Source organism: Phaenicophaeus curvirostris, chromosome 3 (genome assembly GCF_032191515.1).
Source record: "Phaenicophaeus curvirostris isolate KB17595 chromosome 3, BPBGC_Pcur_1.0, whole genome shotgun sequence".
NCBI lineage: Eukaryota > Metazoa > Chordata > Aves > Cuculiformes > Cuculidae > Phaenicophaeus > Phaenicophaeus curvirostris.
This window is the reverse complement of record NC_091394.1, coordinates 41023360-41043139: the sequence shown is the minus strand read 5'-3', so window position 1 is coordinate 41043139 and position 19780 is coordinate 41023360. Positions and strand designations below refer to the sequence as shown.

At 42.1% G+C, this 19780-nt stretch overlaps 1 protein-coding gene across 3 annotated transcripts in view; it reads left to right on the top strand.

Annotated features, from left to right (window-relative positions):
- The window catches only part of KIAA0319 (KIAA0319 ortholog), a 47274-nt gene that overhangs the window by 10682 nt on the left and 16812 nt on the right, over positions 1-19780 (top strand). For all 3 annotated transcript variants that reach the window (XM_069853747.1, XM_069853746.1, XM_069853748.1), the window contains 7 exons: positions 10786-10969; positions 13108-13212; positions 13866-13963; positions 14345-14432; positions 14973-15065; positions 15641-15773; positions 17672-17900. In XM_069853747.1, coding sequence (XP_069709848.1) covers positions 10786-10969; positions 13108-13212; positions 13866-13963; positions 14345-14432; positions 14973-15065; positions 15641-15773; positions 17672-17900 — 930 coding nt within the window. The remainder of the gene's footprint in view (positions 1-10785; positions 10970-13107; positions 13213-13865; positions 13964-14344; positions 14433-14972; positions 15066-15640; positions 15774-17671; positions 17901-19780) is intronic.

Genomic DNA, 19780 nt, shown 5'->3' with positions numbered 1-19780 from the left:
TACACATCCCTGCTAGACTGAAGAGGAAATTAAGCAATGTTACCTGAATTGCTCTAAATTCCACCATATTTTGTAACCTGCAACTGTATATTTCTTTCTGTAGAAATGATAACATATTGCCTTTGCTGTAGGGAAGAAAAATAAATGTAAATAAGAAGGTTGCACACAATCTGTGGCAGCTGAGTTTCTGGGAGAGAATGATTGAAATGACAAAAGTTTGTGTGGAAGATGGCAAGTTTTAAGATACAGTCTGACTTGGATATCATGGCAGCCTAGAAGCGTAGTGGTTTCTGGATTCTGCTTTAACATCTTCTAGATATTCTGAGAACTTACGGGATTCTTGGGGAGTATCTGGGAATGCTGTCAGGAACATGAGTGGTTTTTGCAGTTGGGAGAGGACAGCTAGAAGAGGCTGAGGCCACTAGCAGCTTCTCACAAGCCCTGCCAGCTGTTCTTGATCAAAGAGTGCTGGCTGTTTTTCCTTAGCTGGCCCATGATGCCAGAGGGTGGTGTAACCTTTCAGCGGGTAGAGATAGAGCCCTAGGAGCTCTCCCTGGAGATGGCAATGAGCTAGTCAAGGGTTAATATGGGTCAAGGCTGACAGGCCAGCTGTTGTGGGCAACATTAGGGTGGTATGTCTGCTCCATACTGTGTGGTCAGTTGCCTTCAGGCAACTGGGGAAGCCTCATATTCACAGCCCTCAGTCCTTATGGGGGATTTAAGCCACCTCAGTAGGTACTGGGAGGGCAAGAGAGCAGGGCAGAAGCAGTGCAGGAGGTTTCTGAAGTGCGTTGATGGTAACTTCAAGAAGTTAACAGAGTTGATTGTAGAACTGACAAGGAGAGAGGCTCTACTGGACCTCACTCTTGCAGGCAAGGAGGGATTGGTCAGGGATGTGGCCATGAGGTGGTGGAGTTCAGGCTCCTGAGCGGGGCAGGAATAAATCAAAAAGCAAGGTCACAGCCATAGGCTTCAGGAGAGCCACCTTTGGCCTGATGTGAGAACTGCTTGGAAGAATCCAAAGGGGCATTGTCCTGGAGATAAGTGATGACCATGAAAGCAGGTTGCTTTTCAAGGATCACCTCGTACAAGCTCAAGATAGCCCATAAGTTTTATGATTGAACAAGTTGGTCTAGAATGTATTGGCATGAGTCAGACACGATTAGAGCTTGTCTCTTATGGAAGAACATTTGATAACAGATAAAGTGCTGTTGCAAGTTCAAAAGTGGGTATGGCAAGCAGAGTTGATGACAGAAGACTGTTGACGGGAGCATGGAATCAAAACGCAGAGATCAATGTGATCAGCGAGTGTTCACTTTATTGAGCTTAGCTGTTTCTTTATAAACCCTTTTCGGTTACATAACTGGGTGCCCACGAGGGTATCTACAGTGTATTATTGGTTAAAGGTAGCTGTCCATAAGGCTATTACTAATATATTATTGGCTAAACTACTGCACATACTAAGAAACCAAGTTATACTAAACTTAACTATGTTGACAGTTCTCTTCAATTGTTTTTCTTTCAGCTGGTGCTTGTTCCCACAGAAGTAGCCACTACATTCCTCCCAACTGGCCCCTGTTTATCTTTCGGCTCTCTGTTTCAAGGCCTTGTTAGAGTTGTTCAGTATTAAACAATCTCACAGCATCCAGGCCTTGTTCTCTGTAAAATGTTCCAACAATTCCCCCTTTTTGTTTTTCGATGACTAAAGTGTTCAGGTGAAACATATGATTGACCTGACGTTGTATACACTGTAACACACAGGATAATTGTCAAAGCAATTAACACCATTAAAAATAACATTCCTCCTTTGACCAACAGTTCTCATACCCATCCTGTTATCCACCGATTCTTTCGAGAATCGATCACCCAGGGACATCCCTTAACTACCACCCATAGGATTAAGAGCATCCATAATGTTAACGTCCTCCTCATTCTTGTTGACTGCTTTCATGGCTGGGGCGTAACAGTTGTCATACAGCAACGTGGGCTTGATCCATCTCGCAGGTGCCCAAAGTGGTCCTTTATCTGTTAAAACACAAGCATAACCTCGTCCCCATGTTAGTAGCTTATACAGACCTGTCCATTGCCCATAATAACTGTTTTTCAAAAGCACTTTCACATTGTCTTATACTTGCTCTAATTTTGATGACATGGTTTGTATATGCTTCAACTTTGGCACAATTTGATCATCTCTTGCTAATCGCAAAAAATTCATTACATATTACACCTTTATCAATCTACTTAGCAGTGTCTCTCCTGATTCTCCCCCCCCCCTTTTTTTTTTTTTTTTGCTAACAATGTTTTTACTACTTGATGGGTATGTTCAATAATAACATGACTTGGTAAATGGATATCAATACTTCCTGGATAATCCACTAGATCTACTTGTAAATTCAAAATATTTGCCATGCACCACTTAGCATATTCTTTTATCATTGGGATATAAATGATTGTTGGCTCTTGGTCTAATAACTGAACACTTCATTGTAATTATCATTGTAATCATTTCAAATTTAGTGACTATGTTTTTTGGGGTTAGTGTGGCAAAATATCCACTCAATAATTCGTAATCTTTTGAATTTTCCTCTATCATTGCCTCAATTATCCCTAAAGGTTGTCTGCACTAGGACCCAGCAGTTGCTGATGAGGGACACTGGAATGCAGAGTGTTCTGACAAATTGTCATTCCCCTAGAGAGATAACACTGTTAACTCCTCTGGTCTTCTTCAAAGCTGAAAGAAAAAAAAAAAACTTAGAAAGGAAGGGGGGGGGCACTCACACACATACAGCTGCATGTTTTGCTAGGTATTTTAAAACTTTCCTTCTGAAGCCTTTCATTCCAAAGATCCCCAGGTAAATCTACCTGTTTGCCGGCTTAGTGGACATTTGAGATTGAAAGGTCTCAGAGATATATTTCTAAGATTAATCAAAACCAATTTGTAAGTCTTACAAACGTTTGAAGTACTTCAAACACACACACACACACAACCACTCATTTCTCAGCTAGCCGAATACATTCATACAATGTTGGTTATCACTATTGGAAGACTTTTTTTTTTTAAATTATCTACCATGCAGATCTTGAAATGAGCATAAATTAACTGGGAAATGTGCGGGAGGGGTAGATACTGTTTGTTTTCTCTCATGCAAAGAGTACATGTAAATGTGCATATTGAAAGTATGATACCAAACTGAACTTCCCCTGCGGATAAAACCTATGAGTGACTAGAGTTGAAGTCCTAACAAAGGACAATAGCTGCCCTATTCTTACAAAGTTAAAATGAAGGAAACTCAGCCACTGCTGTACTAAGCCTAGTTCCCATTTTAATTTCCATCTGCTAGGGAAAACTACCAAGCCTCTTTTAGTTACCGCCTGTGCTGAAGATTAAGCCATGGAGAGAATCTGCAGTAGCTCCATGCACCACCATGTTTTTGCAGTCTGGGTGTGTAGTAAGACTCGAAGCTGCCCTCCATTGTATTTTGCTGGCAAATGGAAGCCACATTAGCACTATGCTAAGCTTTAGCCAATTGTCAGGATCTCTGCCAACTGAACTGCTTATACTTAGAGAAGCCATACAACTTTGAATTCACCTGAAGTGCATGACAAAAGGAGCTGAGCAAATTTGTTCCCCATCTCTAAGAGATAATGTGAATACAGCTTTATGAAAGTTAACATTTCGCATCTTGCAGCAGTACCCATATCTATGGCCACACTTACTTCGTTAAATGTCTACTTCGATTTTACCACCCTAGCCAGAATTTTGTTTTCTCTTCATGCACTGCCTGTGTAGATGGGAGTTCATTGTAAAGTGAAATAGAAAGAGACCTAGTTCTCGCTGTGACACGGTAGAGGCCTTCCTGTGTGGTCTTGACATTATGCTGACATCTTTCCAGCACAGCTGTTGAGGTTTTTGTGGAAAGGCTGAGGAATAAGCTTACTTCTTCCAGTGAAGAAGGCATGAAGTTGCAAAACTATGTCAGACCTTAGCCCAGCTGGTAGCTATGCTGAAGAGCTGGTAAGACAACTGTGGTTAGAAGGTGTCCTGTCAGTGCTCTGTTAGCAGAACTGCAGAGGGCTGATGGGATAGAATTGAAAGGCATTCATGAAACGTATTGTGAAATTATTCAAAGAGCTCTCTATTAGTGTGGAAAAGGTGAAGAATCTGAAGAAACAGAAAATTTTGAGAACCTGCCAGAACCTGTGCATATTTTGTTTCCCAACTGGGAATCATTGGAATTTAGACATTCATAGAGAAATGTAGATGATAAGCAGCTTTGGCAAACACCTTTCCCTGGCCTTTAGCGGGTTCAACTTCAGTCCAGACACATCTCTACTCCCCTTCTTTCCACTGCATGTCATGCGTGGTGGGGTGGCAGGTGGCATAGAAAGTTTGGATCAGTGCATGACAGTTTCCTTTTGCCGCTTGTGGCTTCTTTCTCTTTTCTGCCATTGTTCCTTCCTTCTTACTTGTTTCCTCTGCTGTGGTGTGGGCATGTCTGTGGGCCTCAGTCCCCTGGGAGGCAGCATGAAGTGCCTCCTTTCAAGAGCGTGTCTCCAGCCCTGTGCCCAGTAATGTCCCCTTCCACATGTTGCCTCTCATGTCACAACCTCAGGAGTGAGATACCTGTGAAGTGTTACTTGTCTTTTTAAAATTCCTGGTTAACTACTGATCTGTTAAGCAAGGTGAGGATTTTCAAGTCTTAGCAGGCTGCAGCTGCTGCTGTGATGACAATGCAGTGTTTCAAACATTTATTCAATAGATTAGACTTGACCTGATTCTTAAGCTTATTGCTTTTGCAGGAATAATAGTGCAGTTAAAATGCATAAAGGTCTACTTAAAAAAAGCTTAAGGTGCTTGACAGAGTATATGTGATGAAAAGCCTTTTAATGTCTGATTAGTATGCCTTCAGAATTGCTGTTTGAGAGTTTAAATGTAGTGGAGTATCAGAGATGTTCATATCTTCCTTTGGCTTTGTTTCAGTTCTGAGGCCTGTGGTTGTTGAAGGGTCCTGTTTGGTTAAAAGTACATTGACTTGATTGCTAGCAAATGTGGGAGACCCCTGGAAGATGTTTTGATATTTAGATTTACCTCTCAAAAAAATGCTTATTTCTTTCCTGAAGTCTGCACTTTGTGTCATACAGGGTGATGGTTTGTTTTTTTCCAGCTTCTAAACACTATTAGTAGAGGTCATACTTGCTTGAAATCATAAGACAGATAACTGAATACAGAGAAGGAAAAAGAAGCAAACAGTTTGAAAGAGCGGAGTGTCACTGCTGACAGACTGCAGAAGAAATGAAAGCACCCCATCTATGGGATCATCCAGGGACTAGAAGTAGGGAAGGTTCCCCTTTGACACAGAGTCATAGAATCATAGAATTATTTTGGTTGAAAGAGACCTTAAAGATCATCTCGTTCCAGCCCGGCTGCCATGGCTAGGGACACTTTCCACTGGTTGCTCATCCAACCTACTCTTGAACACCTTCAGGGATGGAGTATGGTAGGAGAGGTTTTGGGGTAGCCCTCTATGTTAGCGAGTGCTTTGATACCCTTGAGCTTGATAATGATGATGACAGGATTGAGTGTCTGTGGGTGAAAATCAGAGGAGCCCACAAGAAGGCAGGTGTTGTGTTGGAAGTCTGTTATAGACCACCCGACCAAGAAGAAGAGGCTGACGAGCTCTTCTAAAACAACTGGAAGAAGTCTCGAGATTGCTAGCTCTTGTACTTGTGGGAGACTTTAATCTACCAGATGTCTGCTGGAAGTACAATACAGCAGAGAGGAAGCAGTCTAGGGGGTTCCAAAGGCATGTGGAAGACAACTTACTCACACAACTAGTGAAAGAGTCAACAAGGGAAGGCACCCTACTGGACCTTCTGTTTGTGAACAGAGAAGGCCTTGTGGGAGATGTGATGGTTGGAGGGTGCCTGGGGTAAAGCAATCACGAGATGGTAGAATCTACTTGAGATGAGGAGGGGGGTTAGCAGAATGGCCACCTTAAACTTCCAGAGGGCAGACTTTAGACTGTTCAGAAGGCTGGTTGCCAAGTCCCATGGGAGACGGTCCTTAAAGGCAAGGGAGCCCAAGAGGGCTGGGTACTCTTCAAGAAGGAAATCCTGGCAGTGCAGGAGCAAACTCTCCCCATGTGCCAGAAAATGAGCCAGCAAGAAAAAAAAACCAGCTTGGCTGAGCAGAGAGATCTGGGTGGACTTGATCATCCTGGGGATCTTTTCCAACCTATTGATTCTGTGAAAAAGAATGTCTATGAGCTTTGCTGAGGACTCTAGAATTAGACACTCACAAGTCTATGGGGCCGGATGAGATCCACCCGAGGGTATTAAGGGAGCTAGCAGATGTACTTGCCAAACCCCTTTCTATCATCTACCAGCAGTACTGACTGGCTGGGAAAGCTCCACTTGACTGGAGGCTGGTTGATTTTATACCCATTTACAAGAAGGATTGGAGGCAGGATCCAGGAAACTACAGGCCTGCCAGTCTGACCACAGTGCCGGGAAAAGTCATGGAACAGGTCATCTTGAGTGCTATCATGAAGCACATGCAAGTGAACCGGGTGATCAGGCCCAGTCAACATGGGTTCATGAAATGCAGGTCCTGCCAAACTAACCTGATCGCCTTCTACGACAAAGTGACCCGCTTACTGGACGAGGGAAAGGCTGTGGACTTCTTGGACTTCAGTAAAGCCTTTGACACAGTTTCTCACAGCATTCTGCTTAGAAAACTGGCTACCTCTGGACTGCACAGGCGCACACTCTCCTGGGTGAAAAACAGGTTGGATGGCTGGGCCCAAAGAGTTCTGGTAAATGGAGTTAAGTCCAGCTGGAGGCTGGTCACAAGTGGTGCTTCCCAGGGCTCAGTGCTTGGTCCAGTCCTGTTCAATGTCTTTATCAATGACCTGGATGAAGGCATTGAGTGCACTCTTTGCAGATGACACTAAGCTGGGAGGTAGTGTCGATCTGCTGGAGGGTGGAGAGGCTCTTCAAAGGGATCAGAACAGGCTGGACCAATGGCATGGTGTTTAACAAAGCCAAATGCCGGGTCCTGCACTTGGGGCACAACAACCCTGTGCAGTGCTACAGACTAGGAGAAGTCTGGCTGGAAAGCTGCCTGGAGGAGAAGGACATTGGGATGTTGGTTGACAGCTGACTGAACATGAGCCAGCAGTGTGCCCAGGTGGCCAAGAAGCCAATGGCATCTTGGCTTGTATCAGAAATGGCGTGACCAGCAGGTCCAGGGAGGTTCTTCTCCCTCTGTACTCGGCACTGGTGAGACCGCTCCTCGAATACTGTGTTCAGTTCTGGGCCCCTCACCACAAGAAGGATGTTGAGGCTCTGGAGCGAGTCCTGAGAGGAGCAACGAAGCTGGTGAGGGGGCTGGAGAACAAGTCTTACGAGGAGCGGCTGAGAGAGCTGAGGTTGTTTAGCCTTGAGAAGAGGAGGCTGAGGGGATACTTTATTTTATAGAAGGGACCTTAAAGATCATCTAGTTCCAACCATCATGCCGTGGGCAGGCCCCATCCAGCCTGTCCTTGAACACCCCCAGGGATGAGGCATTCACACCTTCCCTGGGCAACCTGTGTCTCACCACTCTCATGGTGAAGAAATTCCTCCTTAGATCAAGACTGAATCTGCCCTTCTCCAGCTTATACCTGTTCTCCCTTGTCTTATCATCACAAGCCTTTATGAATAGTCCCTCTCCAGCTTTCCCGTAGGCCCCTTTTGGGTACTGGAAAGTCACTGTAAGATCTCCTCAGAGCCTTCTCTTCTCCAGGCTGAACAAGCCCAATTCTCTCAGCCTGTCCTTATATGGAAGATGCTCCAGCCCTCTGATCATCTTTGTAGCCATTCTCTGGACCCATTCCAAGAGTTCCATATCCTTCTTATGTTGAGGATTCCATAACTGGACACAATACTCCAGATGAAGATTCACAAAAGAGGAATAGAGGGGCAGAATCACCTCCCTCGACCTACTGCCCATGCTTCTTTTGATGCAGCCCAGGGTACGGCTGGCCTTCTGGGCTGCGAGTGCACATTGTTCATGTCAAGCTTCTCATCAACCAGAGCCCCCAGGTCTGCAGGGCAGCTCTGAATCACGTCATCCCGCATCATGTACTGAAAATGCGGATTGCCCAGACTGAGGTGCAGAACCTTGCACTTGGCCTTGTTGAACCTCATGAGATTCTCACAGGCTCACTTCTCCAGCCTATCCAGGTCCCTCTGGATGACATCCTGTCCTTCCGGTGTCACTACTACACCACTCAGCTTGGTGTCATCTGCAGACTTGCTGAGGGTGCACTCAATCTCGATGTCAATATCATTGATGAAGATATTAAACAGCACTGGTCCGCTTGTCATGGAACTCAGCTGCACCTGGGGACTGAGTGCTCTTGCGCTTTATGGAAAGCATCCTTAAATATTTGCCAGCTCTGTTCTACGAGCTTTTTTTTCCTTTTCCTTTCAGTTCCCAAGCTGGAATTTACATTAATCTTGTCCTCCACATCTGCTCCAGCACATCTTTCAATAATTGTTTCTGCTTGAGAGCTTGATTTCTGATATTGCCCCTGCTGCAGTTATCTGCTGCCTGCTAACATCCTTAGTTTAAGCTATCTTTTTGGCTCTGACACTGCTTCAGACGTGACAGTTCCACAGGGCGCTTTTTTTGCCTGCAGAGTCTTGCTTAGCCTTGCTGATTGAAGAGATGACTGATGCCATTGCAGAATAGAGTGTCCCAGGAAAGGTACATTTGAAATGACTTTGTCCCCATCTGTTCTACAAAGCCAGGATGGGTGCTTCTCAGCTGATAGATAAGCAGAGTGCCACAAGAAGAGGAAAGCTGGAGAAAGATCAGAAAAGAAGATTTCCCTGAAATTCAAAAGGCAAGGAAACACTTTCTTTTGCAAAAATATTGGAAAGATGACCCTTTTGGAAGGTTTGGGATGGAGTGAGTATGTAAAGGAGAGTTGTCTGGAGGAAAGGGCTTTTGTCAAGGCACAATGCCCGACAGGCTTGAGCTTCTCCCTGTGCTTCATAATGTTGTCAAGGGTGAAATTCCTGTTGAGGGTCTAGGGTTGGCATGCTGAAGGCACTACCTTAGGGGAGCTGTAGTCACTGATCCTGCTGTCCGTGTCCCGACTGCTCGGAGAGTTGTTACTATCTGCATATTGAGCAGAGCTGGAGGTGTGACTATAAGGGTGCTTGCATCATCTGTGCTATAAAGCCATCTGGAGGTGCGCCTCTTGGTGTGTTCCCTGACATCCTTGTAGGGTAGGCAGCCACAGTCCCTGACAATACTGTTACTGTCCCAGCTGCACAGGTATCTTTTTCTGTCTATCCTTGTTGAAGCCAGAGACGGAGTTGCTGGTGACTTCCATGCTCTCTGTTTCCTCTCAGATTGAGAAGCTGCAGTCCATGGCATCACTTCCATGTTCCTGGCTGCAGAGGGAGCTTTTCCTCCTGCCTAGATCCAAGACAGAGCTGCTCTGATTTCCTAGAGAGGTGACAGACTCATGATTGAAAACGGAGCACCAGTAATATGAATTGAAGCTGAAAGCTGGGACTTGAAGCTGCAGCTCCAAGCAGAGAGAGTTCAGGGGGATCTTATTGATGTGTATAAATATGGTAGGAGTGAAGAAGATGGAGCCAGGCTCTTTTCAGTGTTGTGCAATAACAGGACAAGAGACAATAGACACAAATTGAAACAGAAGGATTCTATGTAAACACTAAAACTCTTTTTTTTTCTTTTTTTTTTCTTTTTTTTTTCTTTTTCCTGCGAGGATGGACAAACACTGAAACAGGTTCTTCAGAGGCTGTGAATTCTCTGTCCTTGGAGATACTCAAAACCTGACTTGGCATGATCCTGAGCAGCCTGCTGAAGCAGACCCAGCTTGAGGAGTGGGTAGGACTAGGCTATCTCTAGAGGTTCCTTCCCACTTCAGCCATTCTGTGATACGAGTGTGCATTTTACCAATACAAATAATAGCAGCATGTTCTGTCTTCGTGTGCCACACACAATAGCCGTAACTGGCAAAATGTTTTTCTCCAGACGTTAGGTCAGAAACTTGTCTTGGGAACGTAAGGGAAAAAATGTTGTCCTGTTGAGACTAATGTGTCATTGAAAGGTGATGGGGCATGAGAGAGAGTGGCAAGGCTAACAGTGCTGAGTTATTCCTGCAAAACTTGTCATGTCCTTTGTTGCATTTCTGATTTGCTAGCAAGGTAGGTCACTGAGAAGAACACTATTGCTTGGTGACTGAAGCAGAGAGATTTAGGGAATTTTATTAGTGGTGAGGAAATAAGAAGGCATGAGCAAGTTCTGGTCTGAGCAGATGGAGTAAGAGGCAAAGATTCTGCCATATTTGTGTGCGTACAGTGTGAAGATCATCCAACACACAGACTTTGTCACTGGCTTGTAGAGGTTTATGGCTATATCTACACCTATCCTACCGTTCTTTATTATTTTGAATACTGATGGCCTTAGTTGTATTCCAGGTTATCTCATTTCGATGTCCATAGCCTACACTGTTCTGCAAACTTGGAAAATGGAAAGTGATTAGCATTTCTTACAAAGCGTGATGGGAAAAAAAAAAACAACAAAACCACAACAGTCCTGCTTTGATAAGTGTTCTGTTTATGAAAAACAAACCTCCTAGTAACATAAACGAGTAGGCTTGCCCTACAAGCCATTTAAAAAAAAAATGGCATACCTCTAAATGTAGGAATGTGAAAAATAGCTTACCTATGACAATTCTTTCTGTATAATTATTTTTTCAGGCTGCCACACCTTCCCCTTCTTCAGACAAATTGGATTTCTCCCCAGGTGTGTCAGAGACAACCCAGGCTCCCACAATGACCCCAGAGAATGTCACTGAGGTTGGGATCATACAACTTCCCACTAATACTGCGTCATCTGCGCCTACGCAGCAATTCACACCACCTGCTACTGCTGCTAAAACAGGTAATGTTTCAACATAGCTGGAGTTTTGAGGGGTACCTGAAGGCTGGAGAATGGGTGGGGATGGCTTTACTACTGTCTGACTTCCAACCTGTTGTTAGTTATGAGCTTGCTCTTTATGCAAATGTAATAGTATCCCATCTTAAGCCTGTAGACTTACAGTAATATTGTAAACTCCAGACTCCTTAGGCAGTTACTTCTGAGGCAAAACTCTGACCAAGACTCTCTTTAAGAGGAGATAATAACTCAGGCAAATACAGTGAAGTAAAAAATAGATATTAAGAGACTTTTTAAAATGGATTGATTTATATATGCTTGGTGAGAAATATCTGAGGCTTTCTGGAGTTTCAGAACAGTCTTTTGTGGTCATAGTGTTATTATTGTTTGATTCCTCAGAACATTGCTCCCTCTCAGAAATTCTTCAGTAGGGTTCATCAGAACATTGTTGCCAGCTATCTTGCAGCAGCAAAGGTGGGACCTGAGGAAGTTCAGTCCTTAATAGGTGAAGAAGCCTGGCACTTAGCAGGGGAGAACGTGTCCTGCTTGTCCTGAGAGAAGAAAAAGTTTTGCTTTAATTTCAAAGCTGTGAGTAAGCTTATAAAACTTCCAGCTGCAGAGCAATGTTTTTATTTTGAAAAGGACATGTTTAACCAGTGTGTCCTCTGTAGTTGTGTTAGAGTATATGTGTATGTTTATCTCCTCTCTCCTGCTGAGTTTCCCACCTCCCTATGCACCCAGACAAAGGGTTAGAAGGGCCACAAAAAGCACAGATATGTGTTCTTCTGCACTCCTCATGTACTGAGGATATGGAGAGCTAAGCTCTTTGCTTCTTGGTAGAGCAAGTCTGTTTCGGGATGTTCTTGGCACCTCTGACAAACTGCAGCCTGCCATCCAGGATAGCGGTAGGAGGTTACAAAGTGATGAGCTACTAGAGATCCCTCTTCAAGGCAATGGATCATTACCATTGAATGTTGACTATGTAGCTCGTCCTCCTCCTGTGGAGCCTGGAAGAGGAAGCTGAATGGAAGGTTATGATTAATCTCACTGTAAGTACTGCTTTGTGCAAGGATTGCCTCCAGTTAATGTGTTGTCACCCCATCTTGGAAGTCTTGGAGGCAGTCCCTCCATCTCTCTTCTAGCCATTTGATTCTCGTGTCATGTGGAGGTCAAAGTACTGACCTGCACTCCAGCAGTGTCTAGGACAACTCCCATGAACAATTATGGAGCCTTGGGTGCATTTAAGCAGCAGTGACAGGAAGTGTGCTGTCCATGTGGCTGCTTCACTTCATCCATCCAGCTTTAGACCTCTCATCTGCCACTCTTGTTCATCTATTCAGAGTTTCTAAGTTGGACATTTATACACTAGTGAACGTTGCCTTTGGAGAATCATTGTTCTGTAGGTTCCAAGTAATATAAAGAAGACATTTAAAACCTTTGAAATATAGGTCTATGGGAACCTTTCCTGAAATTGTGCTTTAGTATGTTTCTGTTGGGGACTGGATTTATGGACTTCAGGATTTTTGGAAGAGGAAGGAGTTTTCACATATGAGAACTGGGAGGGTGTTGCTGGATGGCAAATAAATTGAATGTACAGTTTAGCTATAAAATATGTTTGCACTGCTATCCCAGTAGAATTTTTAAAAAGGACACTGAGCTGGACAGTGAGGCATGCCTCGCAAGTGCCACACAAATGCGGAAGTAGTGCTTCTTGGTGAAAGAAGATGTGATAGTAGAGTTCCAGTATGAACTATGTTTCTGTATTTAATGAGGTTTGTTCTGCTGCAGATAGGTTTTTAGTCTTCTGTAATTGCATATTTTTAAATTCCTGCACTTATATCTGCTCACTAAGAAAAATGCATAATTCTTTATGCAGAGCAATAAAGATATACTTGTGATACACAGCAATAATCAGAATGCTTTTCTCTAAGGCAGGAGTAGGAGAAATGACACTTCATATCTCGGGAAAAAAAAAATTTTGGTTTGGTAAAAGGTTATGTATTGACAACTTACTGTTTTTAATTATCATTTTCTAGTCACTGTAGAATATCATGTTTTACTTGCTTGATTACAAATAATATTTGAAGATACTAAATTTATATTTATCACATCTGTTAAAACATAATGTACTCATTCTGTCTTAGATACAGCAAAAGAACTTACTGTGTCTGCTGGAGAGAACATACAAGTGATGCTACCCAAAAATGAGGTTGAACTGAATGCCTTTGCTGTCCCACCACCGCCTACAGGTGAGTTGAACAGCGTTGGTGTACAAAGAAATGCGCACACTGTCAGCCTGTAAGTATAGACAAGACCTGAGTTAGATGAACATCTGCACTTTGGGTTAAAACCGTCTTTCTCATTTATTACTACCTTTTTTTTCTGGCTCCAACTGCAGAGAAGGTTTCCTCCTTTGGATTTTAGTGTTGGCTTTTTTTTTTAAGAGGCTATTATATTCAGCACCTGAACTCATTAGCCAGATGGCTTAACAGAAAACCTGTAGTTTCTACGTGAAGATGATGTGGCCCATGCTATGGCATCTTGCTGTAAAGCAGAGAGGCTGAAAAGTAAGTTCTGAATGCAACATTTACCTTAAAATTTCCAGCGTCTGACCTGCAGCAGCAGAAAAATGCATATTTTGTAGGTGGCAATGTAAAACACTTTCAGTTCATGTGAAGCTGACTTTTGTGATGTCCATTACATCCTTGCTGCTTTACCAAGTTACAGCACTGTGGAAGTTTAACATGTATTCATACTGCTTCATTTTGCAGGCTTAAACAGTAGCAGTCATGATTTCCTACTGTAGCATTTTGGCTGAAGGATGGTGAACTTGATTTCTTTGCTTCCTTGGCTTATCATGAAGGCAAATCTGATTATTCTTATGCTGTGTTATTGATCTTAGAAACAGCCTACACCTATGAGTGGAGTTTAATCAGTCACCCTGCTGACTCTGGTGGTGAAATGGAGTGTAGGCACAGCCAGACCTTGAAGCTCTCTCATGTAAGTGAGCTGTAAGTTCAGGCTCATTGTGTTTGTTTGGTCTTTTCACAGGAATCTAACCTATGGGGAAGGGCACCGTTATTCAAGGAGTCTAAATAACTGTTGGAGTATCTTCACTTCTGTGTGTCACCAAATCTTTGCCAGATTAGAAATGTCTTTTGTAGAGCGCTCTAATAAAAACAAGTAAAAATTCCTAAGTGTTTGCTTTGTATTCTCCACTTTTGGGCACTGACTAGTGGCCTTTTGTGTATGTGTTTATAAAAGGAGGTCTAGGTTTCATATATCCAGACTTTTCTGCGTTTACAACATGATTGGCAGATTTGTGCATACGGCTTTTGTATAATACCCCTTATAACCCGATTTGTTCTGTGTTTGTCTCAGTTATCAGAGGGACTTTATGCCTTCAAAGTGACAGTTTCAGGTGAAAATGCGTTTGGTGAAGGTTTTGTAAACGTCACAGTCAAACCAGGTAAATCAGTTGGCTAAAATAATGAAAGTAGTTTCTTCAGAAAAAGTAGTACTACTTATATAATAGTCTGTCAGTTACTGTCTGTTAAGGACATCTGGTAGTCCAGACATGCAGAGATCTTTCGTATTTTGATGTCTATAAAACATTTTAAGGAAGTAGAGTTAAGGATCTTACTCAATGTGTTTAAGTGCTCTCCAGTCTTTCACCCTCTTCAGGCAAGGCCTGAGATAACATCATGCCACCTTTTATGTTCCCCTTCTCCTGTGCAACATCAATTAGGTGCTGAATCAACAGTAGCTGCAAGTTGCAGTGCACAGGTCTGATCTGAATTACACCAGGTGGAAGTGGCTGTGGCAGAGGACTGCTGCATCAGTGCACTGCTCTTTAGTAACCTTTTCTTTCTCTTGTCCAAAAAGGAGAGCAGATGCTGCAAAGCTGTAAGTCCTAAATTTAAATTGCTGGAGAGTAGTGATCTATAGAGTTAACAGGTTAGTTTTGCCTGAGCTTTCACTAATTCTGCTTGCCCTGTCTTTCTCACAGCAGTCAGAGTCAACCAGCCTCCAGTTGCCATTGCTTCACCCGAAGTACAAGAAGTTTCTTTGCCTACAACTTCTACTTTCATTGATGGTAGTCGTATGTACTGGACCATTCTGTGCTTATACCTTGTATTTTTAATATCCTGTTATAATATTATTGTTTGTCAATTACAAGTGAAATTTCTTCTTCTCACTCCACTCAGAAATTCCTTGAATCATGATTTATTTTGGGGATTTGAGCCCAGCTATAAGTTTTTAATAAATAAAAAAGTGATAAAACGCAGCCTTCCACCTGGGGATTGAGGTGTCAACTTGGGGACAGAAGCTGCTTCATCCCAAAAGCAGCTACTCTTACAGCTTTTTCCTGTCCTGCCTGGGAGGCCTCTGTGCTATTACATTCATAATTACTGAGAACAGACAAATTGGAATGTGCAGTCTGAGACTGATTTTTATCACTGTGTGTGCAGAAATTTTTGTTTGTTTGTTTAGATAAACCATGCCAAATGTAACTTGGAATCTGTGGTATAACAGCTACAGTTCATCAACCCTGTTTGAATATGCTTTAAAAGTTAATTGTGAAAAACTGGTTAGAGATCAGTGCATGAAAGACTTCAGCATTCATTCCAGCAGCTGCTGCAAGAAACTGATTTGGTTTTTCTTTAATGAATGTAGAAAGTGTAGATGATATGAAGATAGTGAGTTACCACTGGGAGGAAATTAAAGGTCCCTTGCGAGAGCAGAAAACATCTGCTGACACACCTGTCTTGCACTTGTCTAACCTTGTTCCTGGAAACTACACTTTCAGGTACCTGCACAGTTACTTTCTCTTGGGGCTTTAACTATTTCTGTTATGTCACGTAAATGTTTGTTTCTCTTTGTGCTCACAGATGACCCCCTCAAACAAAAAACCTCATTTTTCTTCTGCCTGCTATTACTCTTTATCTTGCCCAGTGGTGAGATGTGGGGAATAGTTTTATTAAAAAGTCTTTGCAGTGATTTTGTGATACTGGTGTAGTGTACTATGTACTTTACAGCACATAGTTATGCATGACAAGGTGTCAGAAATTAAGTTCCTCCCACTCCCAGCAATAACAACTGTGGCAGAACATATTTATTTATTTATTTATTTATTTATTTATTTATATATTTATTTCCAGCTTAGAAGTTGGTAAGTGTCCTGGGATGAAACTCTGCAATCAGGCTGTGAAAGTCAGCCCCTGAAGTGTAAAGGCAGACAGAACAGTGCTGGGAGACTGATCCTTGCAAGGGGTTGTTGTATGCTGATTTTACTGAGTCATTTTGTTCTTCGTAAAACCCTTTGCCTTGGTACTGTTTTCATCCATTTATGCGTTGCTGAAGCTGGATTATGTCCACAGAATGGAAGCAATGTTTGTAGTTCTGTATGCTTTGTTTAAAATCAGAATTCGTTTTCTGAACATTTTAACTTAAAGCCTGCTCTGCGCAGAGGTAGACTTCCCTCTGACCCAGCCTTGCTTGTCTGGCTGCCAGTGGGTAACAGCTTATGTATCACTGTAGCATCAGCAGAATGTTGAAGTCAGTGTACACACACATTAAATATGGTGCTTTGCATAAGGTTCACCAAAAATTGCAGATCTTCGGCTTTCATATGATGTTTTTTATTGGAATTGCTCCGTATTGTACAGTGGCAGAAATGAGCATAGGATTTTCTTCTGTATTAAAAAGCACAAGCATGCTTACAAGCAATGCTCTATGTGTGTTACAAACCCTAGGGAACTAAGAAATCACGTTATATCTTTGTGACTTTGTGGGAGGCTGAGGTACTTGCACAATAGAGCAGTGTCTTTAGGCTTGCAGGAAATTAGCTGGTCAACCAAATCCAGTGCTCTTAATTCTCATGGATGTGCTCCCACTGCAAAGGTATGTGTTCTAATGACAGAATTAATGAGCACTAGTTTTTTTTCCACTCAGGGAAGGCTTCAGGAGTGGTTCCCTTCCATGTGATCAGATGTACGCAGTCTTCGCAACAGAGGGGAATTAGAGATGATTTCGGTTAGCACTGTGGAGAGCAGTATTTCATCATTTTCAGGTGTCTGCAGCAGTTTCATTTTAAGTTGATTTGTTGTTGTGTTTCTGAGAGGCAATAGTGTTTTTTCTAAACCCTGTACGTTTTTTAGTTCTATGACTTGACATTGGCAAAAATTGGAGGTCATTAAGCTCCATTAATTTAAAATTGGAGGTGAGCTCCATTAAAATTAGTAATAGTGTGTCAGAAAGAAAGAAGTTTAGAACTGCTACTGGATCATAAGCAGAGCTTCCAGAGTAGTTTTGGATACAGGTGTTAACAGGCCTGTTCCAAATGGCTCATGTAGGAATTCTGTGTTTTTTATGGAGTAACTTTTTAAAAGAATTTGCAGTGAAATCTATTTGAAATTGTTGTTTCCATTGACTGCAGGGAAGATGTTTCATCTGGGATCTAGAATAGCTAGGCTTTTTTTTTTTTTTTGCTTAAGTATTGGAAGCTGTGTTTGTAAATAGTCTTCTGAATTTCTTTCCTACCCTAGCTGAAAGATATGTGTTTCTGAAGCAGAAGTTCTTGAAATCTAATCAGTGGTTCTGTTTTAGGTGGTGTTTGAAAAAGCGCCAGAAAAAGCTAACGTTTCAACTTAGGGCTTGGCAGAAGTCCATCTTAACAGATTTCCAATACTTTTTGTCCTGTTGTAGACTTATGGTGATTGATTCAGATGGAGCAGCTGACTCCACCACTGCATCTCTGACTGTCAACAAACCAGTGGATTACCCACCTATTGCCAATGCAGGACCTAATCAGGCAGTCACCTTGCCTCAGAACTTCATCACGCTGAATGGAAACCGGAGTAGTGATGACCACAAAATTGTCAGCTATGAGTGGTCGCTCAGCCCCAAAAGCAAAGGCAAGGTTGTAGCGATGCAGGTATGTCTATGTCTTCTTGCACAGGACTAGAAAGCTCTTTTATCTTTGCCTCTAACATGAACAAACGCATAGCTAAATGACTACTCAGAAGCACTGAAATATGTAGAGTGTTGTGTTGTTACTCTTTATTTTTTTTTAAACTCTTTGATGTATTCAGCTCCTATTTCAGATACTACTTTTAATACCTTCTCAAAATATTTTTTATTCCTTGTGGCCATTTCTGATTCCTGCTGTTGTTTTTTCCCTGGTGGTTTGGAAAGACTTCAAGTTCACAGTGTCTATCCCTTAATCCTAGAGCGTGGTCCACCGGTTTCCATCTTCTGAGATGCTAGACATGCTAAAAACTGGTTTTGAGAAAATGTAGAGGTAGTCAAGGTTTTCTTATAAGGCTTTCTCCTGGAGAAAGTAGGGCTCAAAAAGAAAGTTAGTTTCCTTAGTGAAAGACAAGACAACTTTTGGCAGTGTTATCCAGCCATGCTCTGTAGTGCGGTTTTTATGGTCAGTAAAACATGGGTTTGCTGTGAAGGATATTTTTTCGTAATTATTTTCATGGGCGTATTTTATTTAATCTGAGAAAAATAGATAATTTTTAGTGGACTTGCACTCAGTAAGAAGTTGAAGATTCTTGTAGCTGTATAAGCAGTTGAGGTAATTAATGTAATGAAGCTCTCTGAAGCTCAGAAGCCGTTTTTTTATGAGACATAATTTGTGCTATGTTGCAAATACTTTAGACCTTAAGAACTCTAAAGAGAACACTTTGTAGATCTGCTTAGGAAAGGAGTAATATTTGTTGCAAGCATATACCATAGAGGCAATTAAAAAATTATGGAAGGGCTTATAGCATAATGGCTCATTTTGGTTCATCAACCAAGACAAACACTTTCCAAAAGCATCCACGCAACCTGAACTTCTAGTTTTTGAGAACTATTCCAACTCAAAGCAAACTTCCTGAAAGAAGGGAATGACTGCTTATTGGGGAGTGTAGTCATAGGACGAGGGGTAATGGGTTTAAGCTGAAAGAGGGGAGTTTTAGATTAGGTGGAAGGAAGAAATGTTTTCCTGTGAGGAGGTTGCCCAGAGAAGCTGCAGATGCCCCATCTCTGGAGGTGTTCAAGACCAGGCTGGACGAGGCTATAAGAAACCTGATCCAATAGGAGGTGTCCCTGCCCATGGCAGGGGGGTTGGAAGAAGATGATCTTTAAGGTCTCTTCCAACCCAAATCATTCTGTGATTCTATATCTAATGGAGTCATTAGCTATTTAATGTGGAAATGCAAGAGCATTTTACAATTTTTTTTTCAAGAGCCCAGTAATCTTTCTCTTGTCCCTAAAGGTGAGGACACTGGTCTTAGGTGTCCGCAGTTTCTGTTGATATGTAACAAGTGTGGCAATGTAACAAGTACCTCTGCTGGTTAGTTAATCATGTATCAAGTTCCTTAATTATCATTATTATTTTTATCAACATGATCACCACACCTCCCAATTACATTGTGATGTGTTATTCGTCATAAGAGAGATGTCACAAGCATTCATTTTATTGGCAAAAGGACCTGTAGCTAGGCTCAGTGGTTTTATAAACTTATATAGATATCAAGTATGTGCTGGAAGCACATACTGAAGACAGAGTTGTCTTATTTAGTATGTTTTTCCATAAGCCTGTCTGGCTGTAATCAAGTCAAAGCTTGGTTTTGTATTTAATGATTTTTTAATAAATATTTTTATTTATTACCTTAAAGAATGTCATGTTTGTTTTTAAAATGTCTCTAAGGAAATAGAGGAAATATTTTATAAGGAAATAGAGTTGTAGTAATTTCTATCACTGTTTAATTTCCTAATTGAGAAAGTTAGTGTTCCATGCTTTCCACAGTTATTGCTGTTCAG